The sequence below is a fragment of the Daphnia magna genome, linkage group LG10 (assembly GCF_020631705.1).
Source record: "Daphnia magna isolate NIES linkage group LG10, ASM2063170v1.1, whole genome shotgun sequence".
NCBI lineage: Eukaryota > Metazoa > Arthropoda > Branchiopoda > Diplostraca > Daphniidae > Daphnia > Daphnia magna.
This window is the reverse complement of record NC_059191.1, coordinates 4,107,965-4,133,933: the sequence shown is the minus strand read 5'-3', so window position 1 is coordinate 4,133,933 and position 25,969 is coordinate 4,107,965. Positions and strand designations below refer to the sequence as shown.

The 25,969-nt window shown below is 38.6% G+C and overlaps 2 protein-coding genes across 2 annotated transcripts; both read left to right on the top strand.

Moving 5' to 3' along the window:
• The first annotated feature begins 8,311 nt into the window (after positions 1 to 8,311).
• Positions 8,312 to 11,363, top strand: LOC116932523. The gene is made up of 8 exons (XM_045180040.1): positions 8,312 to 8,494; positions 8,647 to 8,786; positions 8,856 to 9,329; positions 9,380 to 9,472; positions 9,533 to 10,145; positions 10,214 to 10,363; positions 10,430 to 10,573; positions 10,640 to 11,363. Exons 1-8 carry the CDS (start codon positions 8,377 to 8,379, stop codon positions 10,834 to 10,836), a joined length of 1,929 nt encoding a protein of 642 aa, XP_045035975.1. The 5' UTR covers positions 8,312 to 8,376; the 3' UTR covers positions 10,837 to 11,363.
• Positions 11,364 to 24,639: 13,276 nt separating this feature from the next.
• LOC116932925 (nucleolar protein 12) lies at positions 24,640 to 25,493 on the top strand. The gene is made up of 3 exons (XM_032940843.2): positions 24,640 to 24,825; positions 24,930 to 25,203; positions 25,293 to 25,493. Exons 1-3 carry the CDS (start codon positions 24,701 to 24,703, stop codon positions 25,473 to 25,475), a joined length of 582 nt encoding a protein of 193 aa, XP_032796734.1. The 5' UTR covers positions 24,640 to 24,700; the 3' UTR covers positions 25,476 to 25,493.
• Positions 25,494 to 25,969: the final 476 nt, after the last annotated feature.

Sequence of the window (25,969 nt, the reverse complement as noted above, 5' to 3'; positions counted from 1 at the left end):
GGACCTGGAAAATTTTTTATGGAATTCTTGGAGTTGATTCATTCGTAATGGTTGTTAATTTTACGACTTGTCTGTTTTTAAAATGAGGCGCTTCATCAACGGACCCGAAGCTACAGTTGATCCCTACTGGTTTCCCTGTTTTGAGGGGAACCTGGTATGTTAGGCCTATTGGTGCTTCTGAACTTAGGGCAGTTATTAGATTTATGGCCGATGTCCCGGCAAGAATAACATTTAGGAGGCTGAGCTTGTTCTAGTTGTTGACGTTGATAACTACGACAATTAGTTTGAATGTGACCGCGATATCCACAAAAATTGCAAATTATCGACGGCTGTGTAGGCCTATTGTTGGTATCGTTAGTTGATCTCGGAAATGATGGTGTAGCGTTTGTAGGCCTATTCTGTACGTTTGAGAATCGTCGATTGCCACTATTGCTAGGGAAACGCGGTGGAGGTGGTCTACCATTGCTCTACTGGTTAACAAAAGGCGTTTGAAAAGAAACTTGTTTCCTGTAAGATGCGCTCGCCGGATAAGAAACGTCGTTTTTATTTAGTTGAAGTTTTTTCACGGTTTGCATTAGCTCATTAAGTACGTCTTTAATTTCTTCGTTTTCTGTTTTCTTTTCCCCGACAGGGTTATCACCGTGGCGAATATTGGCAACCGCCTTATTTACAACTTCTTTTTTGTCTATTATCATCTGCTTGATTTCTTTTAGCTCTGCCTTGCTGGTGTCTCGTGACCCGTCTCTGGATCGAATGAACTACTGTTTTTCACGATCAGTTTCCAACGCTTCTATCCTGGGGGCATACAAGCGCGTTGCTGCAACCAGTTCGATAAAATCTTTAAATTCCTTATACTTGACTTCTGCCTGCAATTTGGAATCTAGTCCCTCAAAAAATTTTTGATTGAGAATAACTGCAAACGATTTTTCGGAATGACCTACAGGATACCGCGTTTAAAAATTTCCGGTAGACGTAGCGCATAATCGACAACTTTTTCACCTGGCTTATTTTTTGCTTTGTTAAACTTTTGAAGATATAAATCAATATTTCATCGCCATGAAAGTGGCCAAGAAATCCTTCTTTAATTGACTCATAATCATGCGGATGTTTCTTTAAAATTGCCTGAATGACGGAAAAAAGCTCTGTCTGTTAATTTAGCACGTAATATTTGAATAGTTTTTTCTTCTGACCATCCCGACCCATCTACTATACTTTCAAATGATTCTAACCAAGAGTCAAAACGAGTAATAGGGCTTCTGGTGAAAGAAGGAAGTAATTGTACTCGGGAGAAAGTATGCTGGTTATTTTTTAAATCATCCAAATCTCTGACTGTTGCTGCTCTGGTAGGGGAAGTACAGTAGGCCATGTTGTTGTTTGAAACTGGCAATTGAAATCTTAAATTTCCAAGTTGCGAAGCCTGAGACTGTGCTGAAACGCTGCTCGTAGGCGATCGAGGTTCGCAACAACGTCTGCTGTCCACCTGGACCGTTGTTCCGGGAAAAGGTTGTGTCGATTTGTAGGCTGATTGTTTGGTTGCTGAATAGGGCGGTCGACGGTGTGTCGTACTTGTATCGGTGGTTGAGGGGTTCTCGACGCGGCGGTACTTGTTGTGGTGACGCGGATTACTGTGATATCTGTCCCGTGATATCCGGTGATAGCAGTCGTTTCAATTGGGTTCTGATTTGGAAGAGCTTTTGTTTGATCTCCTTTGCGAGCTGTACGTTGTTCGGTCTGCTGGCTCCTGGGAAATTGTCCAACTTCCTCAGAAGTAAGTTTATCTCTGGCGTCAGTGGTTCCAGTGGAGTCAGTAGTCACAGCTCACGTAGGTATAGGGTGAGGTTGCGAATGTCCGCCAGAAATATGTGTTGATGGGCCAGCGATACCGTCTTCAAGTGAATGGATAGGTCTTCCACTTCTTGCGAAAGATGGCAATATCGATCCTCTCTGTGTCTGTATGTAGTCCCACAATTCAGGGTTGATTCCAAGATAGCCTTCTCTTTCTGCAAGTCGGTTATGCTGTGAAACTGTCCCAGTAGTAAGGTCAAGATCTGTCTCGCATACGACGTGAAAATCGCCGTCAGCTCGGATGTCTGTTGTTCCGTTCCTGTCGTCTTCTTCGACTGTGCACTGAGTCTCACCTCTAGGATCGACGTCAAGTACTTCAGAAAGTTCGTTGGTTTCTTCCACACCGACGATGGGTTCTGGTCGTCTTGATATAGATTCGTCAGTCGGATGTGCTGTATCAGCCGAATTATCTGGGTCTGAACCTTCGGGTCGTCCGACTGGAAATCCGCTTCTCTCCTTCAGGCTCTTGATCGCAAATATTAGGGACGGAAGCTTGCTCGCCTTGGTCTGGAATATCTTGTCGTGATTGTTTTTGACTTTGTTGAATAGGTGGCTCAGGCTCAGGTTCAAGTGATTTTCCATTTGGTGTGTACTTCGTATGGAAGAAACCGAGAACTGTGCTTGCTAATGAAATAGTTTTGGTCGCTACTTTGGGAGGAGACTTAGCTGGTGAAATACGTTCAGCGAATCTAGCCAAAAAGGAGGGTGATCGTTTTCCTGACGCAACCTTGGACGTAGCGCTTGCTCGAGTTTTTCGGGAGGAAGTTGTATCAAGCCCCGCTACGGCCTTGTACGCAGCGTTAGATCGTAGTTTTCGTAACTGAGAGTAATTTGGGTGTACTTTGGGATTCGATACGGGGGAAGCGGATCTACTAATTGCTTCGGCAGTGGTCTCCAAAGTCCTACCACTCTGAAGTGTATCTGGTGCAAACTGAGTTTCAGTGGCCAAGTTATCAAAATCAAGGGGTTGAGCTACAGTTTCCTGATCGGCTAGGGTAACAGTTATTTCGGGCCGAAAGTGTTTGTTTACAGGGTAATGTACAATTTTATGCCCGTCAATAACAACATCATCATTCATTGTGGTTGATTTCCAAAAAGCGCTGCCATCATTATGTAAAGCATCCTCCCTCTCGGGTGAATGACTTTATGGATTAAGACAAATGTATATCAACACGGAGCACGGAGGCGTTTACCCGCAATGACGATAGTGTATTACTAGTCTAGGCCATAAAATATGTGGGAGACTACACGTATAACAATATGAGAACTAAAGAGAAACAAAAGTATAAATGGGGACAACATAAATTGATCTTACCGTAGTAGCGCGAGCGATACGGGCGAGTTTAAAGACGAAAGTGAGACGATTTGAAATACAGCTCAGATAGGCACTTACGGAAACAGGTAGGCGGAGAAACACTTGTAAGAGAAAACACTAAGGCAAGTTAGGCGTCTAACCAATGTTGTTGAAGGCAATTGAACGTTTAGCGAGTTGCCAGTTGTCTGATCTTTCTTAGATTTGTGGGTTCACCATGAAACCTTGCATCTCGTCAAAGTGGCGTGATGCTGTTGACGCGTCGCTATGTCGCGCATGCAGCCAATCAGAAGGTGTTTGTTTAATGGCTTGATTGGCGTCGCGCGTTCGACCAATCAAACGGATGTTTATTTAATGCCGTGATATGCGTCGTGCGTGTGACCAATCATGGATGTTTGTTTAGTGGCGTGATGTTCGTCGCACGTGTGAGTCAGACAGAAGGTGTTCAATTGGGTCAACGCTAAGATGTCTTTGACAAACGGTTACCATGTGGATTACAATATTCGAATAATATTTAAAAGAAGTGTAAATGCGAGAGAGTAAAATGTAGACATAATTTTATGCCAAGGGAGAGTAAACATAATATAATAAGAATGTGGGTATCATAATTAAACGTATTTGTAGGCCTTTGTTACAGTTGCGTCTAATATTTTGGATATATTATTGCTCGAAAATCGCCTTCTTTGTCACAAGCCCTATACGTGCTACAATTGTTTGTTTTTCAGGTGTTGGTTTTGGTTCATGCATTCTGCATTGGTTTTTTATTACTTTGGGTTATTTTTTAATTTTCCTTGTCTCCGTTATGTATGTTAAGTCAGTTGGAAAGAAAAGTTTTTTTTTTTTTTTTTTTTTGGTCAGGAAAGTCCGAATTTTTTAAACATGAGTGATAGATAGCACTGATTGTTCAAGCCCGAGGTGCCAAGGGCTAGGCGGGAAAGAGAGCCGTGTATGAAATCACGTGGGATGGTTGTGTTTTTCTATAAGTCGTGCTGTAAACGAGGTTTGTTGAATATAACCGGGAGAATACAAGTGTGAAATCTTTTCTGAACTCATCGATTGTTTAGTGAATATAGTATTTCACAACAATATTTGGTATCAGTTTGTTTACATTTTTCATTGCCAAAAATGCCATACCAAAGGTGCTGTGTAAGGAAGGCCAGACCCATCTTTTCTGGTTAATAAATATAAACATATAATAAATATAAAATTCCAGGATTTAACCTTTTATCTCCTATCCACCTACAGCAATAATCCTTTTTATATAAAACATTATTTACCCTTTTCCCACCTGCTCAAATTTTATTACTGTTTTTCTAGAAAAAAATCAAAAAGTTACAGGACTTTAAATTTTTTTCTGTTTTTGTTCAATCCTGGGTGAACTTGGGCAAATGCATGTCCCAGGTTGGACAGGGTATTTAAGGGAGGATGGGATAATCAAAAAATAAAAAATTATAAACATATGGATTAAGTTAATAATAACAACAACCTAATTTGGTAAACATAGGTTTAAAAATAAGAAAATTTCTCACACGGAATAAAGTTCAATTTAAGATAAGAACAAGATAGAGGGAACGGAACGAAAAAAATCGGTAGTCCATGATTCATATGTATCGCCCTTTTCCCTAAATTCTTTGCAATGGCAGGAATTTTAATAACAATATAATTTATTTTCAGTTTGTAAAAAGATTTAAGTGTAAAGGAGGACACGACGTTGTTATTATGTTGTCTCCGATACGGAAAAGTAGAATTGAATAAGGCGCTTTTGCTCACAATGTGTCATGTACCAGGCGTGTCCAAGCTTTTTCTCTCCACTTGTTACATTTTTTAGAAAATCTAATAACTAGGTCAATTAATGGAGGCATTAAGTTAAAAGAGGTTCGGGGATGAGTTTATAGTCTATTTGAACAAAGGAGGGCGATAAGGGGCTTCGGTTGGCGTTTCGTTTCATAAGCTCATCTTTCTTTTTCCAACTTTACTCCAATATATTTTCCAAAGTGACCCCAGACCACCCACCTCCTTAGAAAATTAAATTGTAACTTAAAGTTACAGCATAAAATTGTATTAGTGTGAAATACTTACATTCTGGGGTCATTCAATTTTTTTTACTTTAATTTCTTGAGCACAATACCAAATTCAGCGGAATAAAATTTGTCAATTTTTTTACCGCGATTGAAATTTTAAAAAAACAGAATAAAGCCCCTTGGGCGCCTTCGGGATTGGGGTTAGTTTAGGTTTAGTTGTTAAATGCAAGCGAGAAACAAAGTGGCGCAATCTGTTTTCCAAATGTTGAAGCACCCCAAACAGTCCAACAAGGCCGCTTGTTTACTTTGTTGTATACGAAATAAACATGCTAGTTGTCACATAGTTTAACAATTAGGACAATAAAAGGACGTACATTACCATTTATTACCTTTGTCATACTTCAAATCTACGAATTTCACCTTTAAAATATCGTTAAACCTGTTTTTCCTCTTTCCTGCATTCCTATTGGTGGAAAAATTCCAATAAAGTGTTTCGGGGCCCCATTTGGAGGAGGAGCGTATTCTTAGTTGAGCTGCGTTAAAGGCCCCTAAACCTTCGGTAATTTAGTAAACTAAATCCCTCAGGGATAAATATTCGTATGATATACTGTAGGTGCCAAAAGTATCCGAACACTTCGCGTTTTCGGACAATTTTAGCATGGGTTCAAATGACGGAACGCGCTTAGCGCGATTGAGGAAAAAAGGGTAAAAAATCCACATAAGTGCATGAAAATAATTGTGTGACCTAATAATAAACTAAGGTATCTAAAAAATATATATTTTAAATTACTTGTAGCCGCTAGCCGGAATATCAGAGCACAATTATCCAAAAGCGGATTTTTCCGCCGTGCTTTCTTATAGCACTACGTGTCTTCTTTATTATTTTTTTTTATAAACCAAATATAAGACTATCAAAGGCTAACTAGACTTCTTATGTGTAAAAATGCGTAATCTACTCATTCGTCTCACTTAATGTGCTTAAACTTAAATCTATTTTTGGTAATTAATTTTTCCTTGGCCGGCTATGTGTCATTTTCTTATTTTTTCCCGTCAGAAAAATAGTTCTACATGCGGCAGGTAGGGGCGCTCGGGTATGCGCCATTCTTTGTGGAATTTCTACTTGAAAATCATGCTAATTTGGGTTGCATTTGTCTCCAAATGCGAGACATTATAAGACATGCAAGACATTATTAACGAAAAGAACATTCCCGTGTCGGGATTCGAATCCCAGTCTCCCACGTCGTATTCGGACTCTCTGACTATTCTGCCATCCCATTCAAGTTCATTTTAACTTTATTTTGTTCCTAAATCAAAATATTGTGAAATACTTGTGAAATGTTTGTTTCTGGGGATGCCCAACAGCTGTCTTATAAAATTATCAGCTTAGTAAAATTTTTAAAACTTGCATGACTTGTATTATTTCCAATCTATTATTTGTTTTGCTGTTCTTGTTACACTATGAATCGCTTATACAAATTATCGAGCACATCGATATAAAAAAATGTAAGTAAAATCGAAAAACCTAAATTCTTATTTTCAAAAATTTTATAAAAAGTCAAGAAATTGTCTTAAATCCCAACAAAACAAAGCTAGCCCTTCCGTGTGCTAAGCCAAACATGTTGTGGTGGAAAATTATAGTTCCCATTAGTTTTAAACCAAATTTATTTTTTCAATCAAAAAAAAATAATAAAAAATCTTCTTGGCTGTTGGATGGACGTCCGTAGAATAAAATTTTTGAACATTTGTTCTATTTTTTACTTACAAGTGCGCGCTGAACAAACCTTCAGAGGATGGTACTGGGAGTAAGCCAGAGGGAGGACACCGCGCTAATTCGGCTAATATTACACATGCATCGAAAAAAAATTAATTCAAGGAATTCCTATCATAAGTTAGTACCAGGGGATTTCAAGCATCTACAGAGGAATTAAATCCGTATCAATGCCAACAAAAGGCATGCAAATGGTTCAAGTCATTTGTATACAATTAAAGAAATAAAAACCTCCTTTAACCATAAGCTAACATGTACGAAACACCATGATCAAAGATAGCTGGGTTTTACTTTGACGGAAAAACAAGCAATCAGAAAAATTTGTCATCCACACCGCTAAATAAATATTTTCTTAGCTATTAAGCGATATAAATGTATAAGAAATAGCTTTTATGTTAGACCAGAATAAGCGGGTCTGAGTCGGGCGCGTTTATCACGGGTGCTTATGGTAAAACGTACAAGCGTTCAAAGTGAATGACGGTTACTCTATATATAAACTCCTACTCACATTGATGACATGACATAAAATAGACTTGAACCTTCTTCCTAATATCGATAGATTTCTAGATGGGGTTTTTAACCATCATCTCAAAATACCGTTGTAGATTGTTAGTAATGGTGAGGTGTAATGATGAGAATATTGCTAAGTGGACACCCCCGTTTTCCGCCCGGTGGGACTGCCATCTATTGACAAATGAGTTTCTGTGTGAAGTGAAACCACACAACCGCAAGAGGCGCACCCACCGGGCGGAAAATCCCTCTTTCGCCCCGACCCAAAACCCACGTTTTTTCGTATAGTAATGTCCGCAAAAGGGTACCCATTTCTGAGAGGGAAAATAGCCATAGTAAAGCAACCAGGGGTCTATGACTCTAGTGGACACAAATCTTTCTCAAAGAGGCGATTTTTTACAATTGCTGGAATTCTTTAACTAAAAGTTAGGGATTCTGTCAAAATGACCTCATGTGTACTACACTGTAGGGGAGACCGTTCCCAATTTGTACAGGTCAGGTTTTTTCCTATTTTCTCCCATACCCTTAGTGATATTCTATTTTTTTTTTTTTTACAGATGATTGTTCTTGTATCTATCCACTCCCTGTTTTTTTTTTTTGTATTCATAGAGTGATTTTTGTTGAAGTTATAGGGATTAAAATTTTTTGGGTGTTTTGGTCTGTACGGGGGTGAATTTAGACAGAGGTGTGTCCCACTTTAGATGTGGTCGAAAAATGTAAAAGTATCCTTTTTAAAATTTCGGGAAAATTTGTGGTGATAGCTTTTTATTTAATGAAAATTTTCGGTAAAGTTTATTAAAGAAAACATTTGAAGTAAAAATGTTTTCTTATCGTATAAGATTTTGATAGTGAATGTATAAGAGGAGGCGGAGCTAAATTATATCGATAATTTGTTAATCGTTCTTTGAAATCGATTCTAGATGGATCCCCCGTTGATTGATTGTGTGTCGGATGTCATGGCTTCCTCAGCTACTGAAAGTCAAAGTTTAAATTTGATTAATGGTGAAATTTTCTTTGTCACAATCGACGTATCTACCGGTATTTTCTTTTTTAGTTTGCATAACAATAGTGTCTATTTTGTTATGTAATTGGAGCTTCTGTTTCATGAAGTAGGAATGTAAATTGATGGTTTATATTACCACGTGAGTTGAATGCTTGATATTGAGCTACCAAAATCTTTATTGTTTCAGATACTTACACATTCTGGATTGCAGATTCATTAACTGGAAGATATTTCGACGTAACCAATGCAGAATTCTTTGTTTGCAATATGCCACCCATGTTTGATGAGGAGTTTAGTGATTGTCCTCGTTACAATTTAAGTTTCAAAGTAGGTTATTCGAACAGTTTATATCTCCCATTAATTAAAAAAATACTACATGTCTATTATCATTATTAGATGCCGAGAAATTATGTCAGAAAAAGAACCAAACCCCCTCCATCTGAAGACTTGTTACGTATGGCAATTGGGGAGGTTCTGTCAGGCAAATCATCTATTAGAAAAGCCGCAGAGAAGTTCAATCTTTGTCATTCAAGTTTAGCGTACTACAGTAAAAGATTTGCTTCCTGTGGACTACTTCCCCCCAAAACAGTGAAACGCAGTGAACACTCAACTCAAATTATCCCAGCAAAGTACGAAGCTGAATTGGCAGAATACTTGAAGAAATGTACACTGATTAACCATGGCCTTTCGCCAAACGAAACACGTGTTATTGCCTATTCATTTGCTACTGCAAATCGTATATCGACGCCACAGAATTGGTCAAAGCATGAAAAAGCTTCACAAGATTGGCTTTCTTTTTGTCTTAAACGCAACCCTATAAGAAAGCCAGAACAAACTAGCCAAGCTAGAGCAGCTGGGTTCAATAAGGCGGTTGTAGAAAATTTTTATGACAAGTTGGACTTTTTATTTAAAAACATAAGTTCAAGCCTCATCAAATATGGAATGGAGACGAAACAAACACGCCAACTGTTGTGCAGCCTCCCAAAGTGATCGCATGTAAAGGAACTAGACAGGTAATTTTAATTAAATGTTGTAAGTGGAATTATAAGAAGTTTATTAATTTTGCTTTTCAGGTTCAGCAAACTGTGTCTGCTGAAAGGGGGACAAACGTTACCATGCTGGCTTTTATCAGTGCTTCCGGTACTACCGTACCACCAGTTTTCGGGTTCCCTAGAAAAAAAGTATTGCCCCCTATGTATGAAAGTGGACCACTAGTATGCATTGGACTCGCACACGATTCTGGATGGATGACTGGTCCAAAGTTTTTCAAAGCTCTTCAGCATTTCCATGGCTACGTAAAATCATCCACAACAAACCCAGTGTTGCTTTTGTTAGACAACCATTCAAGTCACTTAGTTTACCAGGCGGTATCTTTTGCAAAAGGAAATGATATCGTCATACTAACTTTCCCGCCCCACTGTTCCTACGTATTACAGCCGTGTGACATAAGTGTATTTGGGCCATTTAAAAAATCTTTTGGAAAAAATCAGAACGACTGGCTTCATACCCATCCTGGAGAAAGGATAGCAATTAGAAATATTGCACAACTTTCAAATGGGCCGTTTCAATCAACTTTCACCCAAATAAATATTATTTCTGGATTTAAAGCAAGTGGAATTTTTCCCTTTAATGGATTCGCAATCCCTGAGTGGAGTTATTTGCCATGCTTTGTTACGGAGAGGCCAGGTAAAGCTAATTATTTACTCTGTAGTTTTATGGTGTTATTATTTATCACGTTCATGTTTTTGCAAAAGCTCCAGAAGCAGATACGTCCTCGTCACTTAATGATTCTACAAATGATTCATCACAAATTCCACAGGAGAATGTAATACCGCTCAATCAATTGTGCCGAATGACACCATCTGCTCCACATGGAACTTCATCTATTCATAACAATGGTTTTGGTAAGATGATCGTAAAAATGAAAACATTTTATACTTTACTCATTATTGCTATTTTTTTCTTCTTAGAGGTTGTTTGTTCTTTACCAGGGTCCTCTACACAAACCAATTCATCACATTTTACTCTGGAGAATATAAGATCGCTCAATCAACTGACGCAAACGACACCACTTACTACACATGGAACCTCATCTATTCATACCAATTGTTTTGGTAAGATGAATGTAGAAATGATAACATTTCAAAATTTACTCATTCTTATATTTTTTTAATTCATAGAGGTCGATGGTTCTTTACCAGGGTCCTTTACAGAAACCAATGCAACCGACGATTCACCACATGTTCCTCTGGAGAAGATTAGACCGCTCACCCAAGTGTGCCAAATGACTCCACTTGCTCCACGGAAAAGAACCAGCAATCGTTTAGGGAGTACTAGAATCATAACGGATACTCCAGAAAAAGACAAAATCGAATAATACCAAAGAAGGAAGGAGGAAAAAGAAAAAAAAAAGGAAGAAAGAGAAAGGAAAAAGTTGCTACCTCGGAATATTATGAAGCCATCAGCATCAGTCAGAAAACGAAAGAAAAGTGAAACACGTGAAAAGGAAAACAACGTTCCGAATGATAGTGGTGAGGAATACGTACTGCCAATCAACATCAACCAACACAGAACTAGAGCTGGCCGACTTGTTCAGCGAAGGACAATTACGGATTTGTAAAAGTTTATGGTTCTGTCTTCAAATCTTCTCATATGCCTCTCCCACATAATCTGTTCAAGCCATCTATAATGCCTTCCATTTCTTATCTTTATGTTCATAAATATTCGTAAATGTTCTTAAATTGAAGAAAACAAAGAAAATGTGATAAATTGATTAATGATTGTAAGAAAACCGTTACTTTTTTACAGTATTGGTCCATCCTGTTCGTCAATATTGCTAAATGTGGTTCAAGTAAATGAAAAAAACAAAGAAAATTTGATAATTTAGTTGATACCTGTTCCTCTTGTTGCTCAACGTTCTCAGTTCATCAAAAAAGAAAATGTGAAAACTGTTTGCGTTACATAATACCGCATTAGATATTCAAGTCAATACATTTTCGGTGAAAAACACAAAATTGTTATATTAAATGAATATAAACAAATATCAGTCAAACGCGAAGTAATCCTTTAGTTGTTCAGCGCGTCCCCTCTTTCAAATTGTATTCAACGCGAAGACAAACTCAAATTTTCGCGCTACGAATTGGACACTCCCACAACACGCCTACTTGTTGTATAAACTCAGCCCTGTTTTCTGTACAATATGGCCCCCAAAAAACAGATTTGGGAAAACTGATGCTCCTAGAAAAGTTAAGCAAGTAAAATTTTTTTTCTTTTCAGACTTTATTCTATAATAGATAAGCTAGTTATTGACAATATGGAAAAGTAAAAAAATATACAAGAATAGAAATAAATGAAGCAAAAAGAGAAAACAAATTTGCAAATTTTTTGCCATGTTTTTTTTTTTATAAATTAACAGCGAACTAATTGACACAACGGATTAAAATTTTCACAACATGCGCGGACAATACATACAAACACACGGTAAAAAAAAAAATTGTACCATTTTATCTATTTTTTAGGACACTGTCTAACATGGGACAGTGTCCAAAGTGGCAACGGTCTCCCCTACTGGCTAGATTTAGTGAAAATCCAACAAAGGAACATCTGACTGCCGCAAAACACCTACTGGCATACTTAAAAGGAACTGCCAAGTATGGTCTGTGTTTCGATGCTAGCCAATCTGAGAGTCTACTGGGTTATGCGGATGCGGATTTTGCTGGAGATTTATATGGCCGGAAATCTACCTCAGGCTATATCTTTACTATGTGCGGAGGACCCATCGCCTGGTCATCAAGACAACAACGCAGCATCTCACAGTCAACTACCGAGGCAGAATTCGTCAGTCTGAATGAAGCAACCAGAGAAGCGGTGTGGTTAAAACGAATTCTTACAGATCTCGATCACAATCTCTCAGAACCAATTGAAATACGTTGTGATAACCAGGGTGCGATTCGTCTTGTTCATAACCCCTGAAAATCATCAACGGACTAAACATATAGAAGTTAAATTTCTATATGTCAGAGAACAACCGCAAAGAGGATCTGTCAACGTGGTTTATGTAGGAACAAAGAATCAACTTGCGGACGGTCTTACAAAGGGACTACCTCGTTCACGCTTTGAAGAACTGTGGACACAAATAGGAGTTACTGAATTCGTAAGCAAAGAAAACAAAACATTTTTTTTATATCTCTATGATTCTTAGATTTGAGGACAAGTATTGGAAATATTATGTCAAACCAAATAAGTTCTATTCTATCAACATAGATGGGGTCGGCTGCTGGCCCTAGTAGTTGTCAGCCAGAGCAAGAGAAGTCCCTGGATATAGGCAATCCCGTCTAGCTGTCAACGGTACCTTAAGCGTGAAGTCCTCTCTACTGATTATCTCTCTTGTGATAACTATCTCAGTTTGTTTCAACAGTCTCAAGAAGAATACAACCCTTGACATAACAGTATTGTAAAACATCGAGCCGGTTAAATATATACTTGATGTTCTGTTAACTCAACTACATTATTCTATTATGTTTCTCAAACACCTAGGCCGCCGGTCCACGTAAAAAAACGGGACCGTTGCGTGATTGGGAAGGTTGCAAATAAGGCCTAGGAACTTCCTACACTCAGTGTCCAGTTGGGTAAGGCAGTCTTTCAGGACCCGACCCGAAGCGAGGTGATGGGAAAGGGATGGAAGAATGGGGCTACGGAAGATTTCAAGTTTTTGCCATGGCGCGAGGTGGGAAGGCGGCAATCTTGTCGAGGTTAGGGATAAGGTCACTTGGTGGTCGGAACCGCAATTTTCCGACGATCGGTGTACCAAGATATGTTTCTTGGTCGTCTGGACCCAAGTACCGAATTAATTGATCACCAATTCGGCACTGGGCGTCAGACAACTTGCCTTTGTCGAAGACCAGGCAAGCACACTTCCCGGCATTTAATTGCAGCCCCAAGGTGTTTGCGGTGAGGATAAAAACGTTTAAAATATTTTGGAGCTCGGAGGAAGAATTTGTAACCACGGCAATGTCGTCAGCATATGCCGTGGTTTTAACGAGCGAGCCAAATAATAAAAATCCGGGGTTAATATTGGACTTTCCGGCCCTGACGAGGGGCTCGGAAGCCAGGTTAAAAATAGGGGAACTAAGAGCGTCACCCTGGCGAACACCTGCTGTCGGGAAAATGCGGATGGATTCTTTCCAGACGGCAAAATCGATTCGATTTCCCGCATATATGTCCACCAGGATGCGCCGGAGGTCCTCTGGTATTGGAAGTGATGTGAACAGCTCATTCAGAACGGAGTGAGGCACAGATCCAAACGCATTGCACATGTCCAGCCATGCTATAGACATGTGCTTTCGTTTGGTTTTTGTCTCCTCGACAACCGTCTGTAAGAGCTGTGTTTGTTCCTGAATACCACGGACCCCCGGGAGGAAACCATTTTGCTCGGGAGATAACCAGCCGAGGTCTGAAGCCACTTCCGTTATTCTCTGGTTGATCACTCCCGGGAACAGTTTGTAAATGGTAGGAAGAAAGGATATTGGTCTAAAGTTGGAATAGTCGCTAGTGTCCCCTTTCTAGAAAATGGGGACAGTTCCCGATGTCTTCCAACAATTAGGAATCCCTAGTTTCCTAACCAATTTACAAACTGTTTCCAGCAGAATGCAGTTGGGGTCGATGCCTCTAAGATGACGGTATTCTAAACCATCAACCTCCTGGTGATGTGTTGGTAGCCCTGGAAAGCTTAGCTTCAAGTTCTTGTTGGGTTGGCGCACGATTAAGGAAGTTCATCTGGTCCTCTGAAGGTTGGGACCTGTCGCAGGTGTCGTAGAGTTCCCTCGCACTTTGGCACTGCTGCAGAGATGGTCTCAATCGGTTGTAAGTCCTCTTGAGATATTCCTCCGCAGCTTGTACAGTACGATCGTAGGAGGGAAAACGGTCTTCGAGCACCTCTCGAACGGCTCTTCTTGGGTAAATGTTGAAGAGCCGCTGAATCTTCCTCGCCTCGTACGCCTTTTGCTTGATCTGTCGTCGGGCCTTCTGCATCTGTCGGTTTTGGTTTCTTTCTCTTTCGTCAGAGTTTCCTTGGGGTTGTTCAGGGCTAGGGTCTTGTAAAATTTGTGCTTTAGGGAGCCAGTCAGCTGTGCAACGTTCGAGGACGTCGTTTAGGTCATGTAGAGTCTCACAGCTCAAGAAGGTAGGAACCCAGAGACTGAAAAAATCGTCGTTTCTTTGGCTCTGCTCTTCTGAGCTGTTGTAACTACGTCCTCGATTGCTTTGCTGACTGGGGACAAAGGTTAAGGACTCGGGGTTAGGTGCAGGGTCTTAAATGTTTGATGATAAAATTGTGGGGCTAATATTTTCTTGTGGGTGGAGTTCATAAAGCCAACTAAAACTTTGTGTATTAAAAGAGGAGGCGAACTCCCTCTTAAGATCTAAAATTGGACTAGCGGTAAAATTTGCTGGAGATAGGACATAACCAGGGGATTCCTCGATCGCTCGGATTTCTACCACGAATAACTCATCACGCTCATCTTCTGTTGCAGCAACCTCCTCTAGAGAGATCACTGCAGCAGAAGAGTCACGGTTGTAGGCATCCATACTGGATATCCAAGCAAATCGGATGGAGGGTGATGGGTTGTGATTGGAGTGTAACCTTTGGTAATGTCCTTTTAGTGTAGGGCCATCTCCAGCAAATCCACATTCTCCCCATTCCCAGTATTTAACTAGTCGGAGTGTGTGGGCTGTCTCTAGGTGTCTGTGGATACTACCCATGGCTCTGGTGTTAGTTGCCAAGGTAAAAGACTCACACCTAGGACACTTCGTCGGTTTCCCAGGGTATTTTTAAAAAAATTTTGCCCCTTCTATTCTGGAAGGGGGAAACGTGGGGAGAGAAGAGTGAGCGGGATTAGTACACCCCTGCGAACCATCCATTGCAGATGCAATGGTTAGTTCAAGGGATTGACGGAGAATACTGGAAGAAAGGGACTCAGTACAAGGTCTTGCATGTCTGCCAGCTGAAATAAATGAATTAAATTCCTTTTTACAGCCAAGGCAGATATACTGGGTGGTGTACTGAACCCTTATCCTAGAATGTATTTCTTTCATGTGTGTCTCCGCCAATTGTCAGTTGCGATCCCCTGACCAGAGACCGCTCCCCCGCTCACCTTGACAAGTTTTCTCCCCACATTTTAAAATGTTTGGCAGAGGAACTGGGATTTTAATTATTGTCCCATGGAGTCTCACTCTAGTAGTATTTCTAGTAGATGCTTCTTCCTCTGCCATTGCTACCATGGGTCTACTTACATATAGAAGATTAAAACAGAAATTTTTATTAATTAAAATCAATAAATAAACTAAAATTGGAAAACTAAAATTTGATAAAAGATGAAAAACAAAAACAAAATCTGAAGAAAAAAATTTAAATATATAAATATATAGAATTTTTAAAAAATAAAATATAAACTGGATAAACAAGAATGTAGAATATATTATTTCGATGTAAAATGGAATAAAAAGAATAAAATTTATACAATTTTTAAATCTCCAAAGAATTTGGATTTCAAATAGTAAAAATATCAAATTTAAATAGCAAATAGATACTTAAAAGACTAAAATTTGAAAATAAAATAATTAAATACATAAAAAAAAATAAAAATCCAATAAAGAAGTAGAATGAATAGATTTTAATAGGGGTAAAAATGACAAATAAAATGAACAAATAGTATACAGATAAAGAATAGAAAATAAAACAAATAGAAAGATAAAACATAAATTTCTTCTTGGTATCAGTGTAGTATATTTATATTTTTTAAGAACTACGACTATCTTGATCTTATCAGAAGAAGAAGAAGAAGAAAAGGGCGGCTGTGGTGGCGGCAGTTTCTACCGTCACACCAGGAACCAGACGAAGGTAGGATACCTTGCTTTCACCCAGGAGGCTCGGGTTCGATTCCCGGTATGGGAACGGTGATTCCTGTCCTCTATTTATTTGATTTTTGGCTGGATGAATTCACAGACATTTTGGGTGCAATTGTATTGTAGTTGACAATGAGACAATTAAAAGAGTGCGGAAGAATGTGGAGGTCTTACAAGTAAATGTGCAAAGGATTACAAGATCGTATCAAGTAATTGAGATTCTTAACTAGGATCAGTTTTGTCTGCTAGATCCTACTGATATCTTGGTAATACTCACGCAGACAAACTCAGGCAGCGTTGTGCTTAGCATAGTCAGGCTTTAAAATATGCAGAGTTTGAACAATGAACACACGACAAAACGATGGCGTCAGGAACACATAAAACGGCTACCTAAAGGCAAATAATGGCAATAAGTATAGAATTGAACTTCAAGTTTCTTCCAAAACTATATAGCTATCGTTTTAAAACGCCAATGACACCAAATTTAGAATATGAATTCTTCCCAAGAAGCGCAACGTGAAAGATAAAAATTCCAAACTTTCCCGTTAATAAACGAATCACAGATCACTTTACCAAACCCCAAAAAGAAGATTACCGACCTTAACGTTAAACACATCCATTTGAAGTGAGGCAGCACCATGCATGCCAACACGTAGAAGTAGTGAGAACTGGATTCAGACCCTTTTCTAAGCCAAACTAATCCAAACCATGTAACACAAAGTTTTTATGAGATCAGGTTATCTGTGCTGTTGGATTACTTACTTGATACGACCCAAGTTCTAAAATTGGTTGGTATTGAGCTATTCTGCTGTTATCCCCAAGGGATATAGGTTGGATTTATCAAATTCTACTTTTCTGAAATAATAAAACAAATTTATTGTATATGCAGAGTATCAATCCCCGTACTTCTCGCATGCTAAACAAGCGCTCTACCATCTGAGCGACATCCCCACCATCTTAGACCCCCAATTGAACTGTCAAATTCTAATCCGAGAATTGGGTGCTCGTGACCTCTCGCACACTAAGCAAGAATCATACTATCAGACCGATAAGCAACGTCACGTTAACAAAGGACACAACGTATGTATTGACTAGCAGCACCTACCGTGGATGGTGAAGTTTTCTTGTTGTTGTTGTTGCAGTTGTTTTACGACAGGGCAATGTAAGATTCTTTCTTTTGTAGCAGGAGAAATCAGAATGCTTTTACTGAACGAAGTATTGGTTGTGTTGACGATTCTGACTCCGTAAATTCAGTCGGTAAAAGGAAAGATTGTCATTCTACTTATGGTTGCCTATTTAGAATTCCCCCCGCAAATGAATAACTGAAACTTAAAATGGTCCGAAATATCTCAGTTAGGAGAGCGTTATACTGAAGATCTAATGGTTCTTTGTTCAATCCCGGGTTTTGGCAACCAATCTTTAAGTGCATCCCATGTGGTCTAGTGCAGAGCTGCAGCGATCGATTGAAATGATCGAGATCGATGATGGATCCATCACTTGTTTGCGATCGAGATCGAGATCATTGATCTCAACCCGAAATTTGGATCGAGATTGAGACTGAAATGGTCTTGATCGATGATCTTTCCGATTGTGGCGCCATCTATGGGTCGTTCACGAAGCTCTTACAAATAGTTCTTTTCCCCCACACGATTTGATTTTTTCAGACGACATTATGCATTATTCACGTGTTTAGGAAATGGTGACATCACCCTGTTGAGTCGTTTTCCCACGATAAAGAAGATCTTTCAGTAAAGAACTTTCATACACAGTTTTATTTGATATAACATTTATTATATTCATTTGATTTTCCCAGGGGGTAAAACACAGCCTTACCACCATCAGCTGCTTGTGAGCGCTTATTTAGCACTGCCGGCTTAATTTTCAGTAGTAGAAGATGTAGTCTTTCGGATCCAAATTTCGAAATGCTTGTTTTTTTAAAACTGAACGGTGCATGCTGTCGGGATTGGGTGGCTAATCAGTCAAAACCATCCAAGAAGCTGTCACCACCAACGTTACCTGTGTAATTATGTATACGAAATTGAACTGTCATTATACATTTATGCCTCACTATCGTCTGTGTGATGCAACACACTGGAAATAAAAATTTTAAAAAAATGATGGAAAAGATCGATTTCGCCGATCGATCGATCAAATAAAAAACCCCTATCGATTTGGATTCTTCGATCCCAAATTGTAGGATCGAGATCAAGATCATCAATCGCAATTTCGTGATCGAACGGCAGCTCTGGTCTAGTGGCCAGTTTAATGAAATGATTTCTAGTTTAATAAAAGGGGAATTAACATCTTTGGGGAGTGTAAATTTTAAATTACACTTAAGTGAGAGAAATAAAATAAATTCGAAAAAAAACTTCTAGTCTACTGGGTATGGGTTTTCTACGGGGAGGGGGAGAACCTCAGCTCCGGGGTATGGTGCTCCTTGGTGATAATGGGCACACACCATATTCATTGATTGTTGGATCGCTGCTATTCGAGCATTGTATCGGAAGGCACTCTAAGATCTTCCGTCAATTCCGAGAATCGATCGGATCTCGTCGTACCTGGGATACCACGATCCAAGAGACCCGACAACCAGGGGAAATATCCTACCGAGCGAAGAATATTTATCATATTTCCGCTGGTAGGCATTCTCCATACTTCCTGGTTGGTCAAAGTAGACCACGACTTCAACCATCACCAGGGAACCGGATAGTTTAATTCAACACCCGATCTTAAATGTCGCAAGAGATGGCTTTGTTGACAGTGACGACGTGTCCTTGCTTGACTAGCAGCGATTCTAAGAGTTCTTGGATGGTGTTGTGCCTCTTGTTGGCGAGCTGGAGACTTTCTTCACAGTGGTTAAGTACGTAAAACCAGGTCTCGTTTTCCTTTCCGCATCGACGGCAACTCGTATCTTGCTCCTTCGAGTAAAACCACGAGTGCACCCGAAGAGGAACCCACATAACACAAGGAAGTCTGTCGGATGTCCGACAGATGTCGAGGTTGGAGGTTTAGTCTACCTTTTTTTTATCCGCCGGACAGCTCGACATCCGATTTGGATGTTTGACAGATGTAGTTTTTAGTGGTTTTGACCGCCCTAAACAGCGCTGTTGGACATTCTAAGGATATCCAAACGGGCTTTCATTTGACTATAAATATAACATGTGTTGGATCTCTAATCTTGAAAAAACATTAGGCTGTGTCTGGATTCCAACTCGGGTCCTCCGCACCACAGTCGAATCTTATTCCGTTGTGCCAATATACATATGACTTAACTATCATTTTCGAACAAGCCAATCGAATAGTTGTAAAACTCTTCAGTTTTTTTCGATAACAAATCGCCAACAGGATTTTTAAAAAGTCGAGATAATGTCAAACTTTAGGTTAAACCAGAAGTGTGTATAAATTGCTATTGAACAAGTTATGCTAAATATTTTTTTAGTTTTAAACTTCAGCCTTATTTATTAAGTTTAAAGTAGGTTTCATTATTTAAAATTAAAATCCTGTCCTAAGTATGCTTACGTTGAATATTATTAAATGCCGAATAATATATATTTTCTTTGCTTTATTATTTTTTAGGTTAAGTTAATTTCCAATGGCTTGGTTCACAAACTCTCGTCTTACATAGATTTTTTTTTCATTATTTTTTAATAAATTTGAAATTAAGCCATCCCGGCAAATAGATAACTAACCCTTTATTTTTTAATATTTTCTGTAGTAAATAATGGACTTCAATAAAAAATACGTTCTAGAGCAAAATTTGAACACGATTAAGTCCCTTTTTGGAACAAAATAAATTTCGACAATCAATAATGAAACTTAGCGATCGGCTCCGATTAGCTATAATCGACTTAGGCAACACAACGTTTAGTCTGCTACGACCAGTGTGTGACTGACTTGTGTTGCCTGGCAACACAAGTTTTAATGGAAAAATAACCGGTCGTAGCAGATAAAATGTTCCATCGCTGCGTTGCCCGATCTGGAAAGGGTAACAAAAAGATTGAAAAGTAGCCCTCGGCCCCGCGCCATTCGGGGAGCTTTTTAGTCGATCTTGTGCGGGGATAATCTTAATCGGGGAAGTCATATCGGTACTCGGTGCGGTGATTTCGGTGCTCGGTGCCTTCCCTGATTATCAATAAGAAGTATTCCCCGTTTACGAGCCCCGATTACGATCCCCGATTAGGAAACTTAAGACAACGATTTTGGATGTGTTGCATAACTTCGAATAAAAATTTGAAGAATACACCATCACTACCTAATTAAACTTGAATTAGTAATACAAAATATTCATTCAGAATACTTTTTTACTAAAATGTTACTATTCTTCTTATATCAACCTGTCTTAAAAGCCTGTAATAAGTCAAAACGGGAAACCATTAATATATCAGGTAACTCCAAAAATTAAAATGTGATTATATTTCATTTCTTTCTGTATGACAATTGTATTGCCGTGTGACAACACGAAACGCATGAATTGAACAAGGGCAATAACAAAATGTTACATAATACCAATTCACATGAATTTCACATATGTTAATTTCATATTGTTATGCATATCTTCGATAAACTCGTATGTAATTTGGAAATAAAATTTCTAAATGAAGGCTCTTCCCCAAGAGTAAATGCATGGCTATTTTTTACAATAAACTCCAAAAATGCCTTATGGGCTTCAGCAACGTCATACTGAAAATAAGAACATTTCATTTATAATAGCCATATTGAATAGAATGCAAAACAGCTTATGTTTTCCTTAAATGCCTTTACAGCTATACCTTCACCATCCACTGTGGTTAGATTTGTTATACCAATCTTATCTGAATGTTTGGTATGCATATGTTTCGACAATGTGCCTGTACCACTAATGATGAAAGTAGCTGGGCAATATTTACACGTGCATGTTTTACTTGTGCTAATTTCATCGCAATGCAACCAAGTCCAGGATTTTCTTTTCCTCGTTCTTGATACAGATGAGCTTGCAGCTCATTCTGTAGACTGAGAACATGGTGTTGACGAAGATGTGCCTGTGGACAAGTTTTTGTTAAATTACTTTATTTCTCCTCACATAAATGGAATTGAGAAGAGAACTGACCTGCAAGACTACTTGCTTCATTTGTTGATTACATTTCAGCACTTTCATCTGCACTGTCGTAAAATTCAATGCTAATGCTTTGTGTACTGACGTTAGACGCATTAAAAACAAATTTTCGGCTATGCATAAAAAAAATATAATATTGCCTAAAAAATATACAATTTAAAAAATCCCCAACGAAATATTTCGTTGCAATAGATTCTACCCGCATTGGACAAACCCGACACCATGTACACGTGAATTTTTCGGTGGCATTTTCGTAGAAAATCGCTTTTAGGTTAATCAAATAACAATTACACAACGAAAGGTGTCAAACTATTAATCCCACGATTCGTAGGGCGTAACTAAAACTCGGGGGTCGGGGGACTAAACTCGGGGAATGGACTCGGGGGTCGCCATTTTCCCCAAGCTTAAGTGTGTTCAAACAGGGTGACGGGTAAACAAAAAAAGAGTAAAACTCGGGCAATGCACTCGGGGTTTTCGTCTGCTACGTTTTTTTTGTTTTTTTTTTATTACTTATTTTTTAATTATCCTTAGCGCTTGGCTGAAGGATATATAAAACAGGTTGGCTGTAACATATAGAAATCGACCGAGTTTCTTTTAACCGATCCTGTTTCTTTGTCCAACATTTTTGTTTTATTAGTTTATATTTGAAAAAAGTCACAAACACCAAATTTTGTTACAGAGGATCGAAATAAGGAAAACTCAAAAATCGATCGATAACTATTAAATGAGTTTGATCGGATAAATAAAATTTGATGCGATCAAACATTGCCCAAAAATTCGCCACACGATAATTAAATATGTCATAATTTAACTCCAATGTTTAACATTTTTCGTTTTACTAATGTCGTTTATCACCGCAGATGGCGTATGAAAAATGAAAAATTGATCGCTAAAATAAGTTTGATCGATTGGCAAGTCTGTTTTGTTAGATCTTAAAAAAAAAAAAAACGCTCAAGCAAATGGCTGATTATCATAGAATAAAATAAAGAAACATTTTGTTCTCCGGCCCGCCAGGTACAATGACAAGGATGGCTATCCATTTGTCTCACTATATAAGTGTTATTAATCATTTTCACCAAGGTGCTTGCTGTGAATTGCACTTTCGTGTAGTCGATGCGATTGCGCTGTCGATGTAGATGTAGATATATATTTAAAAAATCGTGCTTTTTTGAAATGCAACACTTATTTTAGATGTCAAGGCCCTTCACACTAGAAACAAAGTCAGCAAATCAAAGTAAGAGTCTTTTTACCTTAAAAGCTATACATTTTCTTATAGCTTAATCATATTAGAAATGCAATTAAATATAAGAGGTATTGAAAAAAATAAATAAATTGATTTGAAATTCTGCTAATGATCACTGATGCGGATTTTCAAAACTGAAAGGAAATTATGCAATCGTGAAATCTGGAAGGGACATATAGGCCTACAGGTTAATTAAACTCGTCATCATTCGCTTAATTGGGATCGGTAACAGGAGCCAGTAGAAATGATTTCTTGTTAACCATCACAATTTTTTAATCGATGGCTATATAGTTTGATCCACCTTTATCTTGTTCTTATCGTCTTCTTTTTTTCCCCTCTTTTTATTTCCTTGTTGTCTTTTTTTGTTTATTCGCAATTCGCAATTGTAGCTAATTAACGTGTGATGGCAAGAAAGGCACCAACCTGCATCAAAATATTACGACGATTGAATCGCTCCCTGGAACTGGCGTCGCGAGCTGGCTGTAACCTGTAAGCGAACCTATCAGAATATTTACACCGTTGAATTTCAAAAGATCAGGGCTTCTTATAAGTCAATATTCCTGCTCTGTTTCAAGAAATTCGTAACATGCTCCTCTTCTTAATCAAACAAATGCAAACTCAAGAGGAAAACGCTGATCTTCCGCATCTGTAATAATTATAATCATAATTATAAGTTCTCTTAATTTACCACGTTTCCCCCAAAATAAATAATAAAAAAAAAAAAAAACACACAGCAGACGAAAACCTCTAGTGCATTGACCGAGTTTTAGTCTTTTTTTGTTTACCCGTCACCCCGTTTTAACACACTAAAGCTCGGGGGAAATGGCGACCCCCGAGTCCATTCCCCGAGTTTTAGTCCCCCGACCCCCGAGTTTTATTTACGCCCCGATTTGTAAACAACTCCGAAATGTAAGTCACCATCGAACGAAAACAATAACAAATCGCACACTAGTTACGTGGTCCTGATTGACCAATGAGAAACATTGACTAGTCAAACATGGCGTCACATTTTTTTTCCATTACTTCAGACTCATTTCTTGTCGGTGCTTGCTGTGCAGCACCGATTATAGCACCTTTCAGCACCGAAAATAAAATCCCCGCACCGAACTTCCCCGATTCATTTTAATCGGGGAAGCTTAGCGGCGTCCCCGATAAGAACGTGATCGGGACCGAGCCCTATCGAAAAGCCCTATATGGGATATGATGGTCAAAACTCAAAGTTTGTGGAATTCCAGATTCCCAGTTAATAAGCTACCATGTGCTAGAAACTGCCCCTTACTTTCGAATTTATAATGAAACATATAATTGCAATTTGTGTTTGTTATTTTAATGTTTAATAATTTTAATACCGTTATACCGATCTAAAGGATATGAAGTCCGTAAATACGAGTCCGCTGTTTACCCTGTCCGTTCCGCACTTTCAATCGGTAAATGTACGAAACGGTCTGCATTTTACCCCAAAGTACGCGAAAAATCTGTCAAAAATTTCGGCCAGTCCGCAGGTAAAAGTCCGCAGTTTGTCCAGTCCGCAGTGTGCGATCCACGTCCGCACTTTATTCTTGCCCAGAGTAGTCCAGGGACAGGATAAAATGTGGACGCGGACTGGAGAAACTGCGGACTTCCACCTGCGGAATGGCCCAAAAATTTTTACAGCGGTCCGCAGTTTCTCCATGGCTGTTGTTCGATAACTGTTTCCTTAAAAAATATGTATGCATGCAACAATTCCAATGAATAAAAATTAAAACGCGCACAGCTCTTAGCAGTTGACGACTTTATCAATTGGCGATTTAACAATGTTTCCAACCGTATCAAACCAATCTTTTCCTAAGTCTAAGACCATCAAAAATGTGTAATCGGTGAAAGTGTATTGCGTATGCCGCCGCAGGTGAAAGTCCGCAGTTTCTCCAGTCCGCAGTCCGCGGTCCACGTCCGCATTTTATCCTGGCCCAGTAGTCCATGACTTAGCACATCTCTAGTTCAAGCGCCGAGTCGATTTGTGTCGAAATGGCGTGTAAAAATCTGAAAAACAATGGTGTGAACAACAAACTCACTAAACAAAAAGGTGGAAACTACAAACCAAAAAATCGTCAAACCAAAGTGAACTTAATATTCGACGAAAAAGCCCGAAAGTAAGTCCTTTTTCTTCATTTTTTTTTTTTTGTGTTTTGTTTGTTTTTTCTTTGTATTTTTTTTCTGATTTTTTAAATATTGTTTTTGTGTGTTCCTTGCATAGGGAGTATCTTACAGGATTTAGAAAAAGGAAAGCCGAAAGACGAAAAAAATTTAATGAAAACCTCAAAAAAGAAATTAAGTCAGAAAGGAAACGACTTCAAACTGAACTACGCGAAGATATAAAAAAATCCGCCTCCAACAGGCGAATCCCTGAAATTGAACACCTAATTGAAGATGTTGCTCATGTTTATGAGCTCCCAGAACATACTGTTAAAATTGAGCCCATATTGGATTCACAAATTAGAAATGAGAATCTTTTTCTAGGAAAAAATGAGGTAAGCTTTATTGTGCATAAAACAATATATTCATATAAATAAGTCTGTTACTCTGGGTGGAACATATTTTAAATGATTCTCATGTATAGGTCTCACTAGAAGTGCCTGGTCCAGAAACTAGTCAGACACTATTTGACAAAAAGAAGAAAACTAAGGACTTGAATAGGCAAATGAATAAGAAGCTTCTGAAAACCAAAGCTTTCAAGCGGCAGACTCAAATGGTCAGGGATAAATCTAGAAAGAAGGGAAAACATTTAAAAAACAAAAAATAAACTAGATCATTCAAATGATGTTTGCATTATTGAGGTAATTTATTTTTTGCTTGTTAAGCAATTACTTGCCTTAGTTCAGCTTTTATTTATTATTTCATGAAATATCTTATTAAAAACCAAGTTTTAAAAAATTCGAAGAGACCAACTTAACATTTATAAAACCAAAGATCGACACAAAATGACGTAATTCCAATTAAACTGGGGTTCGCAAAATTTAAAGGCTGCATTGTTACTAACCAAATATGTCACTTCAGATATTATACTCAGGAACAAATTCCGCAGCTATCAAGTATTTCTTAGGTCTCCATCTCTTTTGATTGAGCCAAGTTATAAGGTGTTCCTTTGAAGGATCGTGTTAGACTGTTAAGTTATATTCGCCGACCAACAGTTACTTGTGACTATAAGTTAACGTTTGTTTTTAAAAAGGCGAGTGACAAAATGGATTATGGGGAAGTATTTCTCAGTTGCTTGCGACGGCAGATTTCTGTTATTTT